Raw genomic sequence first — 16,328 nt, 5'->3', positions numbered from 1 at the left:
AACCTTATTTTCATTCGATACAGGTGAACGTACGCCCCATACACAATCTTCCCGGTGTTGGCAAGAATTTACATAATCACGTTGCCTACTTCACCAACTTCTTCATTGACGACGCAGACACGGCACCACTAAATTGGGCCACCGCTATGGAATATTTACTATTTCGGGATGGTCTCATGTCGGGCACCGGCATTGGCGATGTCACCGCAAAAATCCATACACGCTATGCCGATGTACCGAATGTGCCCGATGTGCAACTGTACTTCGGCGGCTATTGGGCCAGTTGTTCGCGTACTGGTCAAGTGGGCGAATTGCTCTCCAACAATATGCGCTCCGTACAGATTTTCCCCGCAGTGTTGCATCCCAAATCGCGTGGTTCCATTACGCTTGCCTCCAACGATCCGCTGGCACCGCCGCGTATCATCGCCAATTATTTAACCGAGGATCGCGACGTGAAAACGCTCATTGAAGGTATAAAATTCGCAATTAAACTGTCACAGACAGCACCGCTCAAGCAGTATGGTATGCGGGTGGACAAGACACCGACAAAGGGCTGCGAATCGTTAACTTTCGGCACGGATGCGTACTGGGAATGCACAGTACGACGCGACACTGACCCGGAAAATCATCAAGCCGGTTCCTGTAAAATGGGTCCCGCGAGCGATCCGTTGGCAGTGGTGGATCATGAGCTGCGCGTACATGGCGTGCGGGGCTTGCGTGTCATGGATACGTCCATTATGCCACAGGTAACATCTGGAAACACACATGCGCCGGCGGTTATGATCGCCGAGAAGGGTGTGTACATGGTGAAGCGTGCATGGGGCGCCAAAGTTTGACGGCTAGACGCAACGTGGACGCTGCATAGAGTAATTTAAAAAAGAAAGCGAAAAAAATACAAAAAATTTAAAACAAATTCAAGAAAAATCGTTAAAAACATATTAGAAAAATCGTCTAAATAAAAATTTATTATTAAAGTAATTATTTTAAAATTAAAAACATATTTATTAGTATTAAATCTATTATTCTAAAACCACTTCCTGTCTAACTTCCAAACGGCACTTTAGTTAACTTAAACCATTCATGTAATTTTAATTTTCGACCTAAACTAGAAACTATTGGGTGAACCACTCACGACTCTCTGCCGCGCTTCATCGTTGCCTGACCACATTTAATGCAATCACGTACACTTCTAAGTACATACCCACTAAAGAATACACTTTATGACCTTTAATGTTAATCTAATTCCTCGCTTCAATACCAACCAACCAACCGCACGAGGTTAGGCTTTTTTTGAAATCTTCCTAGAAACAGAGCACGTTATAAAAACCGCTTTCAAATAGTTCGAAATATGGAACTGTTTGCCAGTAGCTCAGAAGTAACCTAATGTCGGTGCCTCTTCAAGTAACCGTAATTTAATTCCTGAGAGAGTGATGGCACAAAAACTCTCTCCAAATAATTTTAAATCGCATAATTAACAGTTATATTTATAAAGATTTGGTTTTGATAAAAATATAAAGATAACAATCTGCAGATTTTCAATAAAAGCCTCAATAGAAAATATAATTGCTTGGGAAGAAATGTAAATAGTTAAGCTCAAATTCTTTATATTGTTCTGAAGAGTAGATTCATAGTATTAATCAAACGCAAAACATTTCAAACCAGAATTGCATTATCTTTAAAAGAACTATATGTATGTATTTGTATCAATTATGTTTTTGTTGGATATTTCCTAAATGAAAAAAATTGTATTTATTATATCTTAATTTAAACATTATATCTGAACAGTATCTTTCTTGACTTCGTAGAATGGAATGCGTGTTCTTACTTGTACGAAAATATCTTGTATGTGTATCAGATTCTATAAATAAATAAATAAATGAATAAATATTTTGTGTCTTATAAGCTAGTCGAGATATCACAGCGAAATGCGGTAAGAAGATTAACAAAGACTGGTAGATTCTTCACTATTCATAATAAAATACTTTTAGTATATATTTTTCGATAACTCTCTAGCTAAACTTAGAAACCAGCTGTAAAAACTTGACTACAAGAATGCTTAGTCAAAAGAATGAACCTCATCACTATTCAGTACCAGTCTGAAGTCAAAGTATTCCACGGTTTCTCGAGGGACATCGCTGGTTTTGTTTTAACCCTTCTGCTACCTTAAGGTCATCTCTTGACCCTTTTATGTTATTTATTCTATATTTCATAAAAGACACAAAGTTTCGGGATTTCCTTTTACAAATTCCTGCATTGAGAGAAATCCCTTCGAAAGAGTGCAACATATTTTTTATCACAGAACCGATTGACGATGGCTAGCGCCAGAACAGGAAATATAATTCGACGATACCCCCCCGGGGGTACAGTATATGCAGTTCACCGAATATCAAATATAAAAGAATTATTTAACCTGTGCTTTACACCGCAAAAAAAAAACTATTTTAGAGTTCACCAACTTTGACGGAAATAATATATAAATCAATTGATGAAATATAATTGATTTTTGGGCATTTTGATATTAGGAGGTACTTCAAATGGTACATTTATATATATGTACTTGTTAAAATACATATAATTTAGGAACCTCATAGATATATACATATAATTACAGCCATTTATCGGTCGCATACAGAAATTATCCACAGTCTTTGGGACGAAGTTCATGGTCAACCAATATTTTGCGCTGTAATGTCACTTACAAGGTTTTTGTGAATATGTGCTGAGCTTCGATAAGAGAGACAATCGCAGAGTTCAGAGAGTGTACGATAAACTTGCTCCGATTCGGGATTTATATATATTTATATAAATGCCTACGTTTTATGGACAGAAATCTACCCCAATTGGAGGATTTGGTAGGATATTTCTCGAAAAGCTTGGCCTAGACCTTGTTTGGGGATACCCTTACAAAACTCTGACTAAGTCATTCCGTGACCTTAACATCACAAGTGCACACTTTTTATTAACATAACAAAAAGTTTAAATTGAAGATCCGCTGTTTTGTAAAAGTGTAGAGTCGGGAAGACTTTCGTACGTACTATTGCAAACGCAATTTCTTTCTTTATTCCAGAAGTGTCGCATGTGAACAGCTCCTACTTCTCAATGTGACAGATGACAGATGATTTCTGTGTCGAGTTTTTCAAACTGAGACTACTCTCCAAACCCGTCAGTTTGCTTCGGTTAATCGTCTAATTGTTATCTAACACGATGAATATGAACTTGTTAAAAAACACTTGCGTAAAATAACAAGCAACTGTGCCACTTGCTTTTGTTGGAGAGAAAATTTTAGTTTTTAAAGGAGCCACTAAAAGTTATTAGTGGAGTCTGATAGAAAAAAATTACCTCACCGAAATCTTATATTTGCCACTAGTCACGCTTAATTCCCAAAGGATCGAAAACTGAAAATCATACACATAAAATCATATCACCATTTAACTCTCATTTCTCCAGTTTTGTGAACAATAATCAATAGATACTCAAAGTCTAATACGAGATATCATTCAAACATAAGTACATAAAGGAACAGCTTTTTTTACTTTCTCATAGTAAAAAACCTTAGCGAAATTCCCAAGCACTGTTTTATCCAAACTGAACGAAAACGTATCAGTACACACGACAAGAACCGAAAATATTCGGATTTACTTGTAACAACGTGCCAGCCTACCTCATCATTTTCGCTACTCAAAATCAATATGGTCCCAAACGTACTCTTTTGATACGTTTTTCTTATAAATTTATCATGAGATATTGTATTTGTTGTAACCGTATAAGATGTTCCAGAAATCGTTTCGAAAGTTGGTTTGAATCCGACTTCGACTACGTCGACACTACTATTACTATGACGAAATACCATATTCTTCTGGGTCTATCATTAAACTCTAGTTAAATTATGACCTTTGGGTCTACTTAACAGTAACCGAGCAGGATTTTTAACCAACAAAGGGTTAAAACTCGGCAGTATTTCTCAAAATGATTTTTAGAATAACACTTAAGCTTCCATGCAAATTTGAACTGAAAAAATTAATAATAGTAATGGCAATTTGTGTTGTTCTAATTCCAACCGAAGCTTCTTCTATAATCCTTGGAGATTCGTCTAAAATTAATCGAGCAGGAAAAATGAGTTAATAGATAATCCTTTTTTAATTAAAAAAGTGGCGGCCTCAGGAAAAAAGTATCGTTCGAACAGATACTAATTTTTCATGTTTTCAAAAAGCTGTACAAATGTAATTGAAATCAACCGAACGGTTTTCGAGCTACAGCGGTCACCATTTCAAAAAAAAAGCATTTTGACCAACGCGTATTTGAAGTTTTACACTCAATTTACGTTACGCTTACACTTCCTGCCAGCTAGCTCTCGAACATTCCCGAACTTTACTTTAAGCAAATGCAAAAACAAATATATTTTTTGAAAATTCTGACTACTGGAAAGCGCTTATGTCAATTCGAATTTAAAATAAACAAATTAAAGTATATTAGTGTATGCCATTACAACAAAAATCTATTAAAGATACCTGCTAGGTGAATGCTTATTATTATTCGCGTACATACATACATACATATGTACTAAAGCATTATTATATTGAAAAGCGTAATTATTGCACACTGTATTGTTGCTGCACTTTTAAATAGGCAATTTCAACTTGAAGTGTAATGATATTATCCTAACAATAAAATATAATTGACTTAATAAACTGAAGAACACGCTCCACAATAATATATACACATTGTTCACACTTAACTGGCTTCCTGTAAAAACACATAAAACGAGTTGGCTTCCGGAGTTGCGTACTAGTGTCACCCATGCTCCAAGCTTTTGAAAGTAATTAAAAAATCTAGAGAAAATGAGTAACAGTAATGTATTTGTGATTTTACCGTTAACGATGATACTGCTTTATTGCAGCATTATGGCGTTGGCACAGGATCGAGCCAAGGATAATGGTGACATTTTTGTGCAGCACAAGGAGCCGCGAGAATGTGTTGCGCCAATTATGGTGCAAGCCAATGGCAGCAACAGCAGCGAGGGCATGGATGTGGCGCATGTATGCAATAATAGTTTTTCCATACCAAGCGGTAAGCGCCAATGAAGAAAAATAATATTATTTTCATTAGAAAACATATTACGACTGTATTCTATCCAGATTATATTGTGCAATTCAATAGGAATGGCGACCTGCCAGAAACAGTTGACAAAACCGGCATGGTAAAATAGCTTCATATACATACATACACATAAGAAAATAATAATTTTTACCCGTTGTTTAGTGTTTCATACGGTGCTACTTTGAAAAGGCAGGGTTGATTAAAAACTGGCAATTAAATAAGGATTTGATAATGCAAACCATGTGGCCGATAAAAGCTGATTCAATTGCGTTTTGTGAACCAAAAGCAAGTAAGACGTTACTAATACACATTTATCACTGTTTTATATTTACGCACATATATATTTATATATCTTCATTTAAGAACAAGAAATGAACGCTTGTGTACGTAGTTATGCCATCGCAAAATGTTTGATGGAACGTGGCTTTCAAGATACCTGCAATGATACTGTTGCCTAAAGGAGATTTTAAGCTTATTAGAAACTTAAAAAGTTTAATTTATTAATGGCAATGTAATGCAATAAAAACTTTGCTTAGTAAATAATCTACATGTTTTTTTTTAATTTAGTTTAGCTTTGTAAATATGTATATTACTTTATAAACTAGCTATGACAAATTCAATAAATGCATTATTTCTACATAATATGTAAGTATAGTATTTTTCTAAAGTTATTTTATATTATTTATGCCCACTTTCACGTTCTTTGTTCCTGCTGTTGCAATGTTGCATCGATTCTATTTGCCACATTCTCTTCGGACGCCTCGGGTCTACAAATTGTGCTGTAATTAAGCAAACGATTTAGGCGCTTGCCGATTTGTTTGGGATATTGTTGATTTTTTATGCGAAACTCTTTCGACTGATGTTCAACAGCACCATTATCTAACTGGTACTTGCATAACGTATGCAGCGGACGTACTAATAATTGTCGCAGTTCACTACGTTGCTCCAAAATGGATAAAGCTTGTGCAGCAGTTTCAAGAGTACTGAGGCAACCTTCGGTGGGTTGTGTGCGTATAATGTAATCACTATTGCCCGCAGCTATTAGTTTCACCTGTCGCATGCGATGTAGTATGGGACTACTGGCGTAAATAGCTTTTGCTTGCGGCCAGGTACCATCGATAAGCACTAATGTAAAATGTTCATCTTCAGACGGTGCAATTATCTGAGAGCCAAGGTTTTCTATAGGCACCGAGTCTTTACTGGGATAGAGAAGTAAAGAATTTGGCGAGTTTAATATTGGTTCAAGCTCAGCTTGATTTTTCGTCGATGGAAAGCGCTTTCCCTTATATACAACACATTTTCCTGGTGTTACACCAAGTTGTAACATTAAGGCTGTGCGCAAGGATCGTTTCTCTTCGGCAGGATGTTGCAGTATAACTATAGAAGACTTAATGTTAATTGGTGGGTTTGGTAATGACTGACACCAACAAACTACAGATGGTCGCCTACAAATGTTTGCAATTTAGTTGAGTACATATTGAATTGAAGTTATAACTTACTTGCATTTATCACATTTATCACGCCTATCTGGCGGATCCAAGCGTATGCTAAATAAATCTTCACAACATTCTTCCAACATTTGATCAGAATTTTGCATTACAAATTTATAAATGAACTAGCTTTTACTTAATAATAATAGTTTTTTACAACAAACGAAAGAACTGACCGAAACGGATATAAACCAAACAGCTGTTCGAAACACAGGGGAATGAGAATAATTAAATTTGAAGTAACTGCGAACATACTTTGAGTAGAAAATATTCTTATGGCTATGTCGCAGAAATAAGTAGATACTAGAATGAAGGAAAGCATTAGATTTGATGTTAAAAAGTTTTTGTTTACTGGAAATAAAAATCCGTCTTCAAGATTTGCAGAGCAAATATTATTATCGCATCAACACGCCTAAAAGCATGCAAAAGTATTTTATTGTGCCATACCCTTTTAACACTTTGCATCACAAAATAATATTTTACCGACGTGTAAAATATTCTCGGATATGCTTGACAAGATAATAAGTTAAATAGATGTTCTAAATTACCGTTTAATACTGCAGATAGCTGTTTTAAGTAATGAATACACCATAGCTTGAATTGAATTATATTTTCATTTATTCTACCAACCCTGTATTAATGTTGTGACAGCTCTCATTGGTCATCAGCTGATTGTTTTCCTAAGAAAAAACCGTGTTTATTTTCTTCTAAGATTTGTTATCGTCAGTCTGACTTGGTGTAAATTGTGTTTTTCTTGTTTTCTGTTAAAATATTAATATTTATTTTTACAGTAGATAGTCAAAATTTACAATTTATTTTACGAGTTCTTTGCTATACTTCGCTCACACCAAAAGTAATTTTCTACCTTTTTATAAATACAATATGAATAGCTTAGGATGGACCTTAATAATGAAAAGAGGTTGTCTCTTCTGTTCCAAAGAGACAGTAAACATTAAAGGAACAAAATACATTATACGAGATCGACTGGCTCAGGGGTGAGTTGAATAAATTGTTTTAGTACTCTTATCTAATATTGTAAAAACATAATTCCTTACAGTGGTTTCAGTTTGATCGATCTAGCAGAAAATGCTACAACACACAAACTATATGCAGTTAAGCGTATAACTTGTCACAGCATAGATGATCAAAATATAGCCCTGCGTGAGATTGAAAATTGTAGACGTATCGATTCAGAAAATGTAATTAAAGTAATAGACTATGAGCTGAAAGGATCTGCGGATATTGTAATCAATACCACTAGTGACCTATACATAGTACTGCCATACTATAAGAACGGTTCGCTGGCAGATCATCTAAGTATGCGTGCACGTAAAGACGATCACATGCCAGAAGCGCAAATTTTGCAAGTATTTCTTGGTATCTGCAATGGTTTAAGGGCGGTGCACGAAACTAAACCAGTGCCGTTGGCACATCGAGACCTGAAGACAGCAAACATATGTTTGTCTGACACTTTTGAACCGATAATTGTAGATTTGGGTTCAATGACGGAAGCTCGTTTGCAAATCTGTGGGCAGAATGAAGCGCAACGACTGCAAGACGAAGCAGAGGAGCGCAGTTCAATCGTGTATCGTGCACCAGAACTGTTCTCAGTTAAGTCGTATTCCACCATAGATGAACGTACAGATATTTGGGTTAATAACACAATTATTTAAATGTCTGAATAAGATATTAATTTTGTAAATTTTACAGAGCCTTGGTTGTGTTCTTTATGCTATGTGCTTCTTCCATTGTCCCTTTGATTCGGTTTATGAAAAAGGTGATAGTGTTGCGCTGGCGGTGCTGAGCGGTAACATCAACATTCCTGAAAGTTCCATTTATTCTGATGATATGCACGATTTAATTAAATATATGTTGCGTATGGATCCTATGGAGCGACCCTTTATATATAGTGTAATCGAAAAAACCCAAGATTTAATACATAAGCTTGATGGACGTGTTTAGCTGTTTAGCTAACTATAACGTATGTGTTTTTAATTTTGCTTTTTGAAAAATGTGAATGATATTTTGACGTAATTATTGCATTTTGTGAACAATTTATATATGATGATGAACAATTTGATGATTATTATAGAAAATTTTGAAATTTTAGCTTAAAGTATGTAATTTTCTATATTTCTTAAAATAAATAGAATAACAGTAATTCAACATTATGCCGCTAACTTATTTGATTACCATTGGAAACATTTTTTAATGGTCATCTCGCGATTCGCCCGGACAATTGCTGTTCATATCATTTTGATCTTTGTAACGTACCCCACACCAGAAACAAAATTTGTACGATGTGCGCAAATAACTGGTAAGTATTTCCAATTTCTCCGCGGGGGTATATTCTTCCTCATTATCATTCACTCCAGCGCTTTCATTCGTTTCATTGGCTGCTTCATCCGAACCTTCTTCATTTACATTTTCACTGCGTTCAGGCCAAAACCAACTAAGCTCGGCTTCTTTAATGCCGTTCTCTAGATCCAATGTTTCACAGGATAACTGACTTCGCCTGAAATTTTACATTATTGTAAATCATTGCCACTTTGCGTTAAACTTTTACTAACTTTAAGGCACCAATTGCGAATCGCTCGTCGGCTTTCTCCTGTGCACGTTTACGAAATTGTTCCACCGTTACGGTTTCACCTCCAACAAGGCGATTTCGCAGCTGTTGCTCTCGTTTTTGTCGTCGACGTTCGGCTAAATCACGTAACGCTGTTTCACGGCCTAAACCACCTCTATCAGATTTTATGCTGATACCAATTGGCTCAATAAGGCGGCTATCTGTTTCTTCACCAGACATTTTCTTGCCAAGTGCCTCCCCTGGTTTATAGCCCATTTTAGCAAGCATTTGAAAGCCCTTGTTCTGATTCTCTATTGGCTTTTTGAGAGATTCTTCTAACGAATTATTATTCACAATTCCTTTGCGTGACAAGCTTTCTTGCTTTTGACGCTTAATATGTTCCTTTTTCTTCTCTTCCAATGAAATTTGTCTTTTTTTATTGGGTTGTTGTACAAGGCTAGGTCGAACGTCTCTGTAAGTATAGTTTAGTAAAATTTTCAATTTATAAACACATTGAAACATGCTCTTACCCACAAAGGAACTTATCCGACATATAATCATCTTCGTCCGACATTACCAAAATTATTCAATTCTGATTAAAAAGCTCTTAAAAAGTATTTGCAACTTAAATGCATTTCATCAAAGTTTGGATTTCTTACAGCTAATGTAATCAAGGTTGCCACACCTTCCTCCTGACTAAACATTTGTAATGACAGTTTTTTTGGAATAAATAAAATTTTTTTTTATGTTTTTGAAAAAAGAACAGAAAGGGTTTTTCGCAGATCAAAAGCTCAAGTGGCCGCGTAACACCAGCGTTACTATTGCAGAACTTCGTATTTGATATTTCAGTAGACTCAAACCCCCTCCTTATGCTAGTTGTACTACCACCCTCCAACCTTGTCGAAAACGATCCATTCCTATACCGTAAAGTTGGCACAAACCAATTGGACTTAATTGATATCATCAAAAATTTTTTAACAGCGCTGGTTTACAATAAGAAGAGTGTGTTTTTTACCAAAACTCCAGAAATCGAATGTATTCGGCCATAATTTTTCAGCAATTTCTCATAGTGAAAATACAAAAAAATAGGGTTGGCAACTATAAAATCTAACATCTGTTCTTGTTTACAAATTGAACTGTTATAACAGCTGTTCTTAAAGTAAATGCCACTGAATTAAAAATGATATATTTTCCATTCTTATATTTTAAATTTTATTACACAGTGGTAGCATTATAGCGTCAACTACAGTACACGTGCGTTTGGCTTTGTTTCAATAACTATTTTGAATCAGTAATTTGTATATAAAATGGGCACGGTTTGTAAATAATATACTTCCATAATTACATTAGTTCGTTTTCTATACTAATTTTGCACTACAAACTCTCATTTCATTCAAAATCAAGACAATATTAACAATTTTAAAATTTACAGAAAAAGGTGAAGATTAGTTCAGTGAAACGCAACGCACATCTCAAATCTAAGAAGACTCCTCTTACCAAACAACAACAACATAAGTTGGCTCAGCAGAAAGCGGCTAAGGATCGAAAACAAAATATATTCAGACAGAAGGCGAAAAAACGTGAACAATTGCCACAAAAGCGAAAACAAAAGGCTGATATTTACGATGACCCACTTGATAATGGCGATGATAATGTGGATCCATCTGAATTGGTTAATAACATAGCGGATATGTTGGACGGTGATGATTTGGAATATTTGCATGAGAAAGGTTTAAATAAGCAACGTAAACGTAAGAATACAGCTGTTGTTGCAGAGGAAAAAGAATCAGTGGGTTTAGAAAAAGCTTATACAAACAAAGCAGTTGTGGACAATGAAAAGAAAAAAGTCAAAGTCAATTTATTGCCCATAAAAAGTCGTGATGGCCAAATCATAACACGTACCGCTGAAGTAGACTACATACCTAAACCAAAGGTTAAACGTAGTGAGAAAGAGGATGACGGAGCAGAAGGAGATCAGGATGAGGTTGACGAAGATGACGACGACGTTGTTTATGAAGATAGTGATGATGATGTAGTAAATGATGTTGGCGAAGGCAGTGCCCTACCTGAGCCGGAAAAAAAGCTGATTTCTACTACTGATTTGCTTATTGCGCGTCAACAGGAAATTGAGCGTCAAAAATATCGTATTGGTATAATTTGTTCTGGTTTACTTGAAAAACCAGAAGATAAAATGCGAAATTTTAATGCTCTATATGAGCTGATGGAAGAAACAAATGCAGCTGGTACACCAAATCTTTTAACAGTACGAAAATTGGCAATACTCTCGGTGACTGAAATATTCAAAGATATTCTGCCTGAATATCGCGTAGGACAGGTCGACACTAAAATGCAAACAGGTGTGAAATTTTGAAATACTTTGACCGCATTTATAATTTAATACATCAATATTATTATACACTTTAGTTCGCAAAGCCACTTTGGAACGTGTGACTTATGAAAATGCCCTGCTTCAACAATTTAAAAAATTCCTGCAGAAACTTGAGAAACTTACAGCAATAGTAAACAAACGTGGACAGGGACGTGTAACACCACAGGCGATTAAAATGGCTGAGGTGGCTGTGCAAAGTATGTGTGATATACTCAACGCGCATCCATATTTCAATTATGTGCAAAATGTTGCACAGCTCTTGGTCTATATGTTGAACTGTAACTATGAGAATATGCGTGAAACAATTAACAAGTGTTTCCGCACCTTTTTCGCCAATGACAAGAAATTAGATATGACACTGTTCATTGTGAGGCGCATAAACCACCTAATAAAGACTAAACTCCCAAATGTGCATGTCGAGTGCATTACTTGCTTGCTGGCACTTAAGATAAAAAATGTTAATTTAGATGCTGAGAAAGAGAATGAATTAAAACAAAAAAAGTTGGAGTCGCACAGACAGCGTTTGATGAGCTTATCAAAGAAAGAGCGCAAACGACGGAAGAAATTGGCTGAAGTCACGAGAGAGTTAGACGAAACCCGTGCCGAAGAAAATAAGCAAACAAAACTTTACAAACTAACGGAAATAACAAAAATGGTTTTTACAATTTATTTCCGAGTTTTGAAAAACGATCCAACGTCAAAGGTTCTGAGTGCTATTTTAGAGGGTTTAGCAGAGTGAGTAAGCGAATTTTTATTTTTTTAATTTAAATAATAAATAATTTTTTATTATGACATTAGGTTTGCACATGTCATCAATTTAGATTTCTTCTCTGACCTCATTGATGTGTTGAATCGCATATTAGAGGAAATGGATCTTGGTTACCGTGAACAATTGCATTGCATAAAAACGATTTTCGTTATACTCTCAGGTCAAGGTGAAGTGCTGAATATTGATCCAATACGTTTCTACCAACACTTCTACAAAAATATGCTCACTGTGAATGCGGGAAAAAATCATGAAGACTTCCGCATCATACTCGGTACTTTAGATGAAGTTTTAGTGAAAAGAAGACGCAATATGAGTCAGCAACGTTTAATGGCATTCATAAAACGTTTGCTTATGCTTAGCTTGCATTTATTGCATCATGGTACACTAGCCACCCTTGGCACAATAAAAACCACCTTCCAACTAACATCGGTATTAGACGTTTTACTGGATACAGACACTAGCGTAGGATCGGGTAATTATGATCCGGAATTGGAGGACCCAGAGTATTGTAATGCTTCAAGCACCGCGCTATATGAGCTTACTATACTGTCTCGCCATTATCATCCAACGGTGCGTAAAATGGCTATGCACATAGCCAATGGGGTGCCGGCATCTGGAGAAGGGTCCTTACCACCAGAAATTGGCAAACTGTGAGTATTAGAAGCTGCTGGAAGTTTATTTTTTATGACTCTTCTCTTTTAGATCCTCTCATGAACTCTACGATCAGTTTAATAGCACGCAAATGGTGTTCAACCCAGTTATACCGGTGCCGAAGAAGACTGATCCAAAAATCAAAAAAGGCAGACAACAATTTATCAATTCTGATTTCAAGCCATTTTGCAAAAACTTTTTGCAAAGTGGAACGCCACCGAAGAAAACAAAAAATAAAGCCTGTCCAAATTTTAATTTCTACGATGCTCTTGTAAACAATTGTTAGCTTATATATGTATAATAAAAAGGTTTTTTTTGTAATATACGGCTTTATAAAATAATGCTGTCAATCACAGTGTATGTAGACAACTACAAAAGATGATAGATTGATTTAGTTTAATTCAATTTCATTTATTGTTAAATGTGTCGAAATAAAAAAGGCATATTCCTGCCAGTGATTGTGAAAATATCTTTAATTATACTTATAAAAATTAATTAATATATTATGAGAATAATAAAATACATTTTTAATATACCGGCAAATAATTGTAACAAAATAGTGTAATAATTAAAAGGTAAATATACATACATCCATCTCTAGGTAAAATATCAGTTAAGAAAATCCATTTTATTCCTTATGCAAATTATAGATGCTCTACATACTTGTTAGGCTCGATTGCTTCGCCGTTGTCAAAAGAAATTTGGCAATTGTCCATGATTATGAAATAGTGCTTCCTCCAAACAGATGAAAAGCCTATTGCTATAACGGTACTCGAGCGCTATGGACGATATTTCATCCACGAGGAATAGGAATTGTGTTTCATCTTGGTCATCAGTACATACTTTGCTATTTGCAATAATCCAGTGATCGGTACGCAATTTCGGTATATGCAAACGGATTTGCAACAAAAATTTCATTGGATCATTTATAATCCCAGTGTATATTACACTGTAACAATATAAGCGGCCAGCACTTGCCTCTAAAGGATACAGCGATACACTGCCTAAAGCCGACATTTTTCCAACGCAAGCCTGCAAGCACCCGAATGCAAATGCATCTTCGCAAAGAATATTTATGAACGTATTATTATGATTCATGCTATAAAAAATAGGGGTGACTTTTTTCGGCTTTTGATGTTTCTCAATTTCGTTAAGAATCACAGAACGCATAAATTTGAATGCTTCTTTTGTTATTGGACTACTATTCGCTAATGTAATTTCTGCCACAATAAATTCTTTTCCAGCTATTGTTTTAGAATTTAGTGGAGTCTCCGAGTCCATGAGCATTTGTAATAAGCATATCTCGGTGCGAAACTGTACGGCTAAATCGTACAGCATACCAGACAGAGCTGGCACTTGAGGACTATTTGTATTGCCTCCGAGAGGGTTCTTGTTGGGTACGGTTTTAATTGCGGCTTGAATTTTATTAACTGCCATTTGAACTGCAGCACGTTGAGCTTCCCTTTCACGTTGACGTAGACGTTTTCTTTGTTTTCTTGACAAACCAGCCATATTAGTTGTTAATGAAACCTGCGGTATGCAATAGCCAGGTAAATTCGTTTGGTGCGTTCCCTGCATTATTTTAAAATTACTTTTACACGGTAAGTGTTTTTGAAAACGTTATTGCCAACAATTCGTATGCGCTGGCCCTATTTTGAGATCTTACGTACAATTTTTTTGCTGGGCCTGAGAAATAAAACTATCTTAATAATATAACCACAAAACCACGTTAAGATCATTACCTCTTTTCTGTGAGCTACTCTTTAGCCGTGAATAGATGAAATAGAGAAGCAGCGATCACTTTAATAAAGAAATGTGGATAATCTTGCAGCCACGCTCCACAAAAAATTCTTTCAAATTTGTTTTTGTCGAATAAACGTTATTTTCAACTACCATTCACAATAGTACGTTTTATGTGTACCATAAACGTTCGAAAAAGAAAAAATACCTAGCAAGACATGTATAATATTATATAAACTTGTGTCCCATGAAAATAACATTGAAAGTGTCAAAATCAGTTGATCCCTCGATATTACAAATGTGAATTTAAGTTTACTGAAACCGTTTAACCGATACTCATGAAATTTGTCCATAAAGGAAAGTACTAGAAAGGACATATTATTGAAAAACAAGAGAAAAAGTTAACTTCGACTGCACTGTATTAGGGTATAAAAAGATATTTTCTGGAGTTTGATTGTTCAGTCTTTATGGCAGCTACATTCACATATACTATAGTGGAGAATGGAGTCATGTGTAGAGGTTCACGCAAGTGGGGAAAGTTATCTGAGCACCGTTCACTTCAGAGTGGCCAAAAATGATTCTTTTACATTCAGTCTTCACAATGAAACATCCCCAAATTTTGAGTTGAGGCTGATCGAATTCACCGGGGCCCGAAATATAGTTATCTGTAGTAATAGATTCCAGCATTAGAAAATTCATCAAGCTACTTGACCGCCTTCGGATCGAAAAGCCACTAACCAGATCGATCACGTTGTGATGAACGGAAGATACGTCTTCAGTGTTTTAGACGTGTGCAGTAAAAAATGCACTTCAACAAACACAAGGAAGGTTCCAAGTTTCTCGACGTTGCAATCGCAACAGATAGCCGAACGATTTTCTACTCGACTTGCATTTCTGCTCTTTAAGAACATTCATCAGCAACTCGCTACAAGGGAACTGTGGGACGGCATTTCAACTTCCTTACGTATGGCTGCAAACGAAGCCAGTGGTTTTCGGAAAAGGCAAAAGAACAGCTGATACGATGTTCAGAGTATACTGAAGTTATAGAGGGAACACTTCTCCAGCCTGCTGAAAGGCAGTGAAAGTATAACATGTGGAAATGACGAACCCGATTCCCCAATCGATGACGATGGAATAGATGTCTCATTGCGCGACTATGATGAGGTTCGAATAGCAATTATCCACTTGAAGAACAACAAAGCTGCAGGGGCCGATGGCTTACCGGCAGAGCTATTCAAATACGACGGCGAAGAACTGAGAAGGTGCAAGCAATCGCAATGATTGGAACCTAAGTGTGATCTGCCCAATCCACCAAAAGGGGACTCCAAAATCTGCGCCAACTACCATGGGATAAGCCTCCTCAACATCGCCTATAAGGTTCTATCGAGCGTACTGTGTGAAAGATTTAAGACCATCGTCAACAAACTGATTGGGCCTTATCAGTGCGGCTTTTGGCCTGGATAATCAACAACTGACCAGACATTCACCATGCGCCAAATCTTAGAAAAGACCCGCGAAAAGAGGATCAACATACGCCGCCTCTTCGTCGATTTTAAACGCTTTTGACAGCACGAAAAGAAGCTGCCTTTATGCCGCTATGTCTGAATTTGAAACTGATGCTGAGCA

The 16,328-nt window shown here is 36.2% G+C and overlaps 7 protein-coding genes across 9 annotated transcripts in view; 4 read left to right on the top strand and 3 right to left on the bottom strand.

Annotated features, from left to right (window-relative positions):
* The window catches only part of LOC126765095 (glucose dehydrogenase [FAD, quinone]), a 52,947-nt gene extending 50,990 nt beyond the window's left edge, over nt 1-1,957 (top strand). For both annotated transcript variants that reach the window (XM_050482714.1, XM_050482722.1), the window contains exon 6: nt 24-1,957. In XM_050482714.1, the coding sequence (XP_050338671.1) occupies nt 24-836 (813 nt within the window). In that variant the 3' untranslated portion in view covers nt 837-1,957. The remainder of the gene's footprint in view (nt 1-23) is intronic.
* A 2,756-nt stretch (nt 1,958-4,713) lies between these two features.
* LOC126765173 (general odorant-binding protein 84a) lies at nt 4,714-5,644 on the top strand. Of its 2 annotated transcripts, XM_050482758.1 has the most exons (5): nt 4,714-4,816; nt 4,898-5,067; nt 5,136-5,197; nt 5,260-5,386; nt 5,461-5,644. In XM_050482758.1, the coding sequence occupies exons 2-5, from the start codon at nt 4,902-4,904 to the stop codon at nt 5,553-5,555; spliced, it is 450 nt and encodes a 149-aa protein (XP_050338715.1). In that variant the 5' UTR covers nt 4,714-4,816; nt 4,898-4,901; the 3' UTR covers nt 5,556-5,644. The 2 variants fall into 2 exon arrangements, with proteins under 2 accessions (XP_050338715.1, XP_050338710.1); XM_050482753.1 differs by having other exon boundaries at nt 4,781-5,067.
* LOC126765159 (tRNA-uridine aminocarboxypropyltransferase 2) lies at nt 5,489-6,774 on the bottom strand. Its single transcript, XM_050482743.1, has 2 exons — nt 6,597-6,774; nt 5,489-6,542 (listed from the first exon to the last, which is right to left on the bottom strand). The coding sequence occupies exons 1-2, from the start codon at nt 6,692-6,694 to the stop codon at nt 5,792-5,794; spliced, it is 849 nt and encodes a 282-aa protein (XP_050338700.1). The 5' UTR covers nt 6,695-6,774; the 3' UTR covers nt 5,489-5,791.
* A 516-nt stretch (nt 6,775-7,290) lies between these two features.
* LOC126765146 (serine/threonine-protein kinase 16) lies at nt 7,291-8,753 on the top strand. The gene is made up of 3 exons (XM_050482735.1): nt 7,291-7,582; nt 7,645-8,239; nt 8,298-8,753. Exons 1-3 carry the CDS (start codon nt 7,470-7,472, stop codon nt 8,547-8,549), a joined length of 960 nt encoding a protein of 319 aa, XP_050338692.1. The 5' UTR covers nt 7,291-7,469; the 3' UTR covers nt 8,550-8,753.
* Nucleotides 8,692-9,829, bottom strand: LOC126765167 (G patch domain-containing protein 11). The gene is made up of 3 exons (XM_050482750.1): nt 9,684-9,829; nt 9,158-9,625; nt 8,692-9,102 (listed from the first exon to the last, which is right to left on the bottom strand). The coding sequence occupies exons 1-3, from the start codon at nt 9,725-9,727 to the stop codon at nt 8,796-8,798; spliced, it is 819 nt and encodes a 272-aa protein (XP_050338707.1). The 5' UTR covers nt 9,728-9,829; the 3' UTR covers nt 8,692-8,795.
* Nucleotides 9,830-10,373: 544 nt separating this feature from the next.
* On the top strand, nt 10,374-13,420 carry LOC126765077 (nucleolar complex protein 3 homolog). Its single transcript, XM_050482692.1, has 5 exons — nt 10,374-10,469; nt 10,586-11,510; nt 11,578-12,277; nt 12,341-12,961; nt 13,014-13,420. Exons 1-5 carry the CDS (start codon nt 10,461-10,463, stop codon nt 13,246-13,248), a joined length of 2,490 nt encoding a protein of 829 aa, XP_050338649.1. The 5' UTR covers nt 10,374-10,460; the 3' UTR covers nt 13,249-13,420.
* Nucleotides 13,421-13,643: 223 nt separating this feature from the next.
* On the bottom strand, nt 13,644-14,800 carry LOC126765153 (uncharacterized). The gene is made up of 2 exons (XM_050482739.1): nt 14,705-14,800; nt 13,644-14,648 (listed from the first exon to the last, which is right to left on the bottom strand). The coding sequence occupies exon 2, from the start codon at nt 14,538-14,540 to the stop codon at nt 13,653-13,655; it is 888 nt and encodes a 295-aa protein (XP_050338696.1). The 5' UTR covers nt 14,541-14,648; nt 14,705-14,800; the 3' UTR covers nt 13,644-13,652.
* Between the last annotated feature and the right edge of the window lie 1,528 nt (nt 14,801-16,328).

Source organism: Bactrocera neohumeralis, chromosome 2 (assembly GCF_024586455.1).
Source record: "Bactrocera neohumeralis isolate Rockhampton chromosome 2, APGP_CSIRO_Bneo_wtdbg2-racon-allhic-juicebox.fasta_v2, whole genome shotgun sequence".
In the NCBI taxonomy this organism is placed as follows: Eukaryota; Metazoa; Arthropoda; class Insecta; order Diptera; family Tephritidae; genus Bactrocera; species Bactrocera neohumeralis.
The sequence above is the reverse complement of the archived record's forward strand: the minus strand, read 5'-3'. Positions and strand labels throughout refer to the sequence as shown.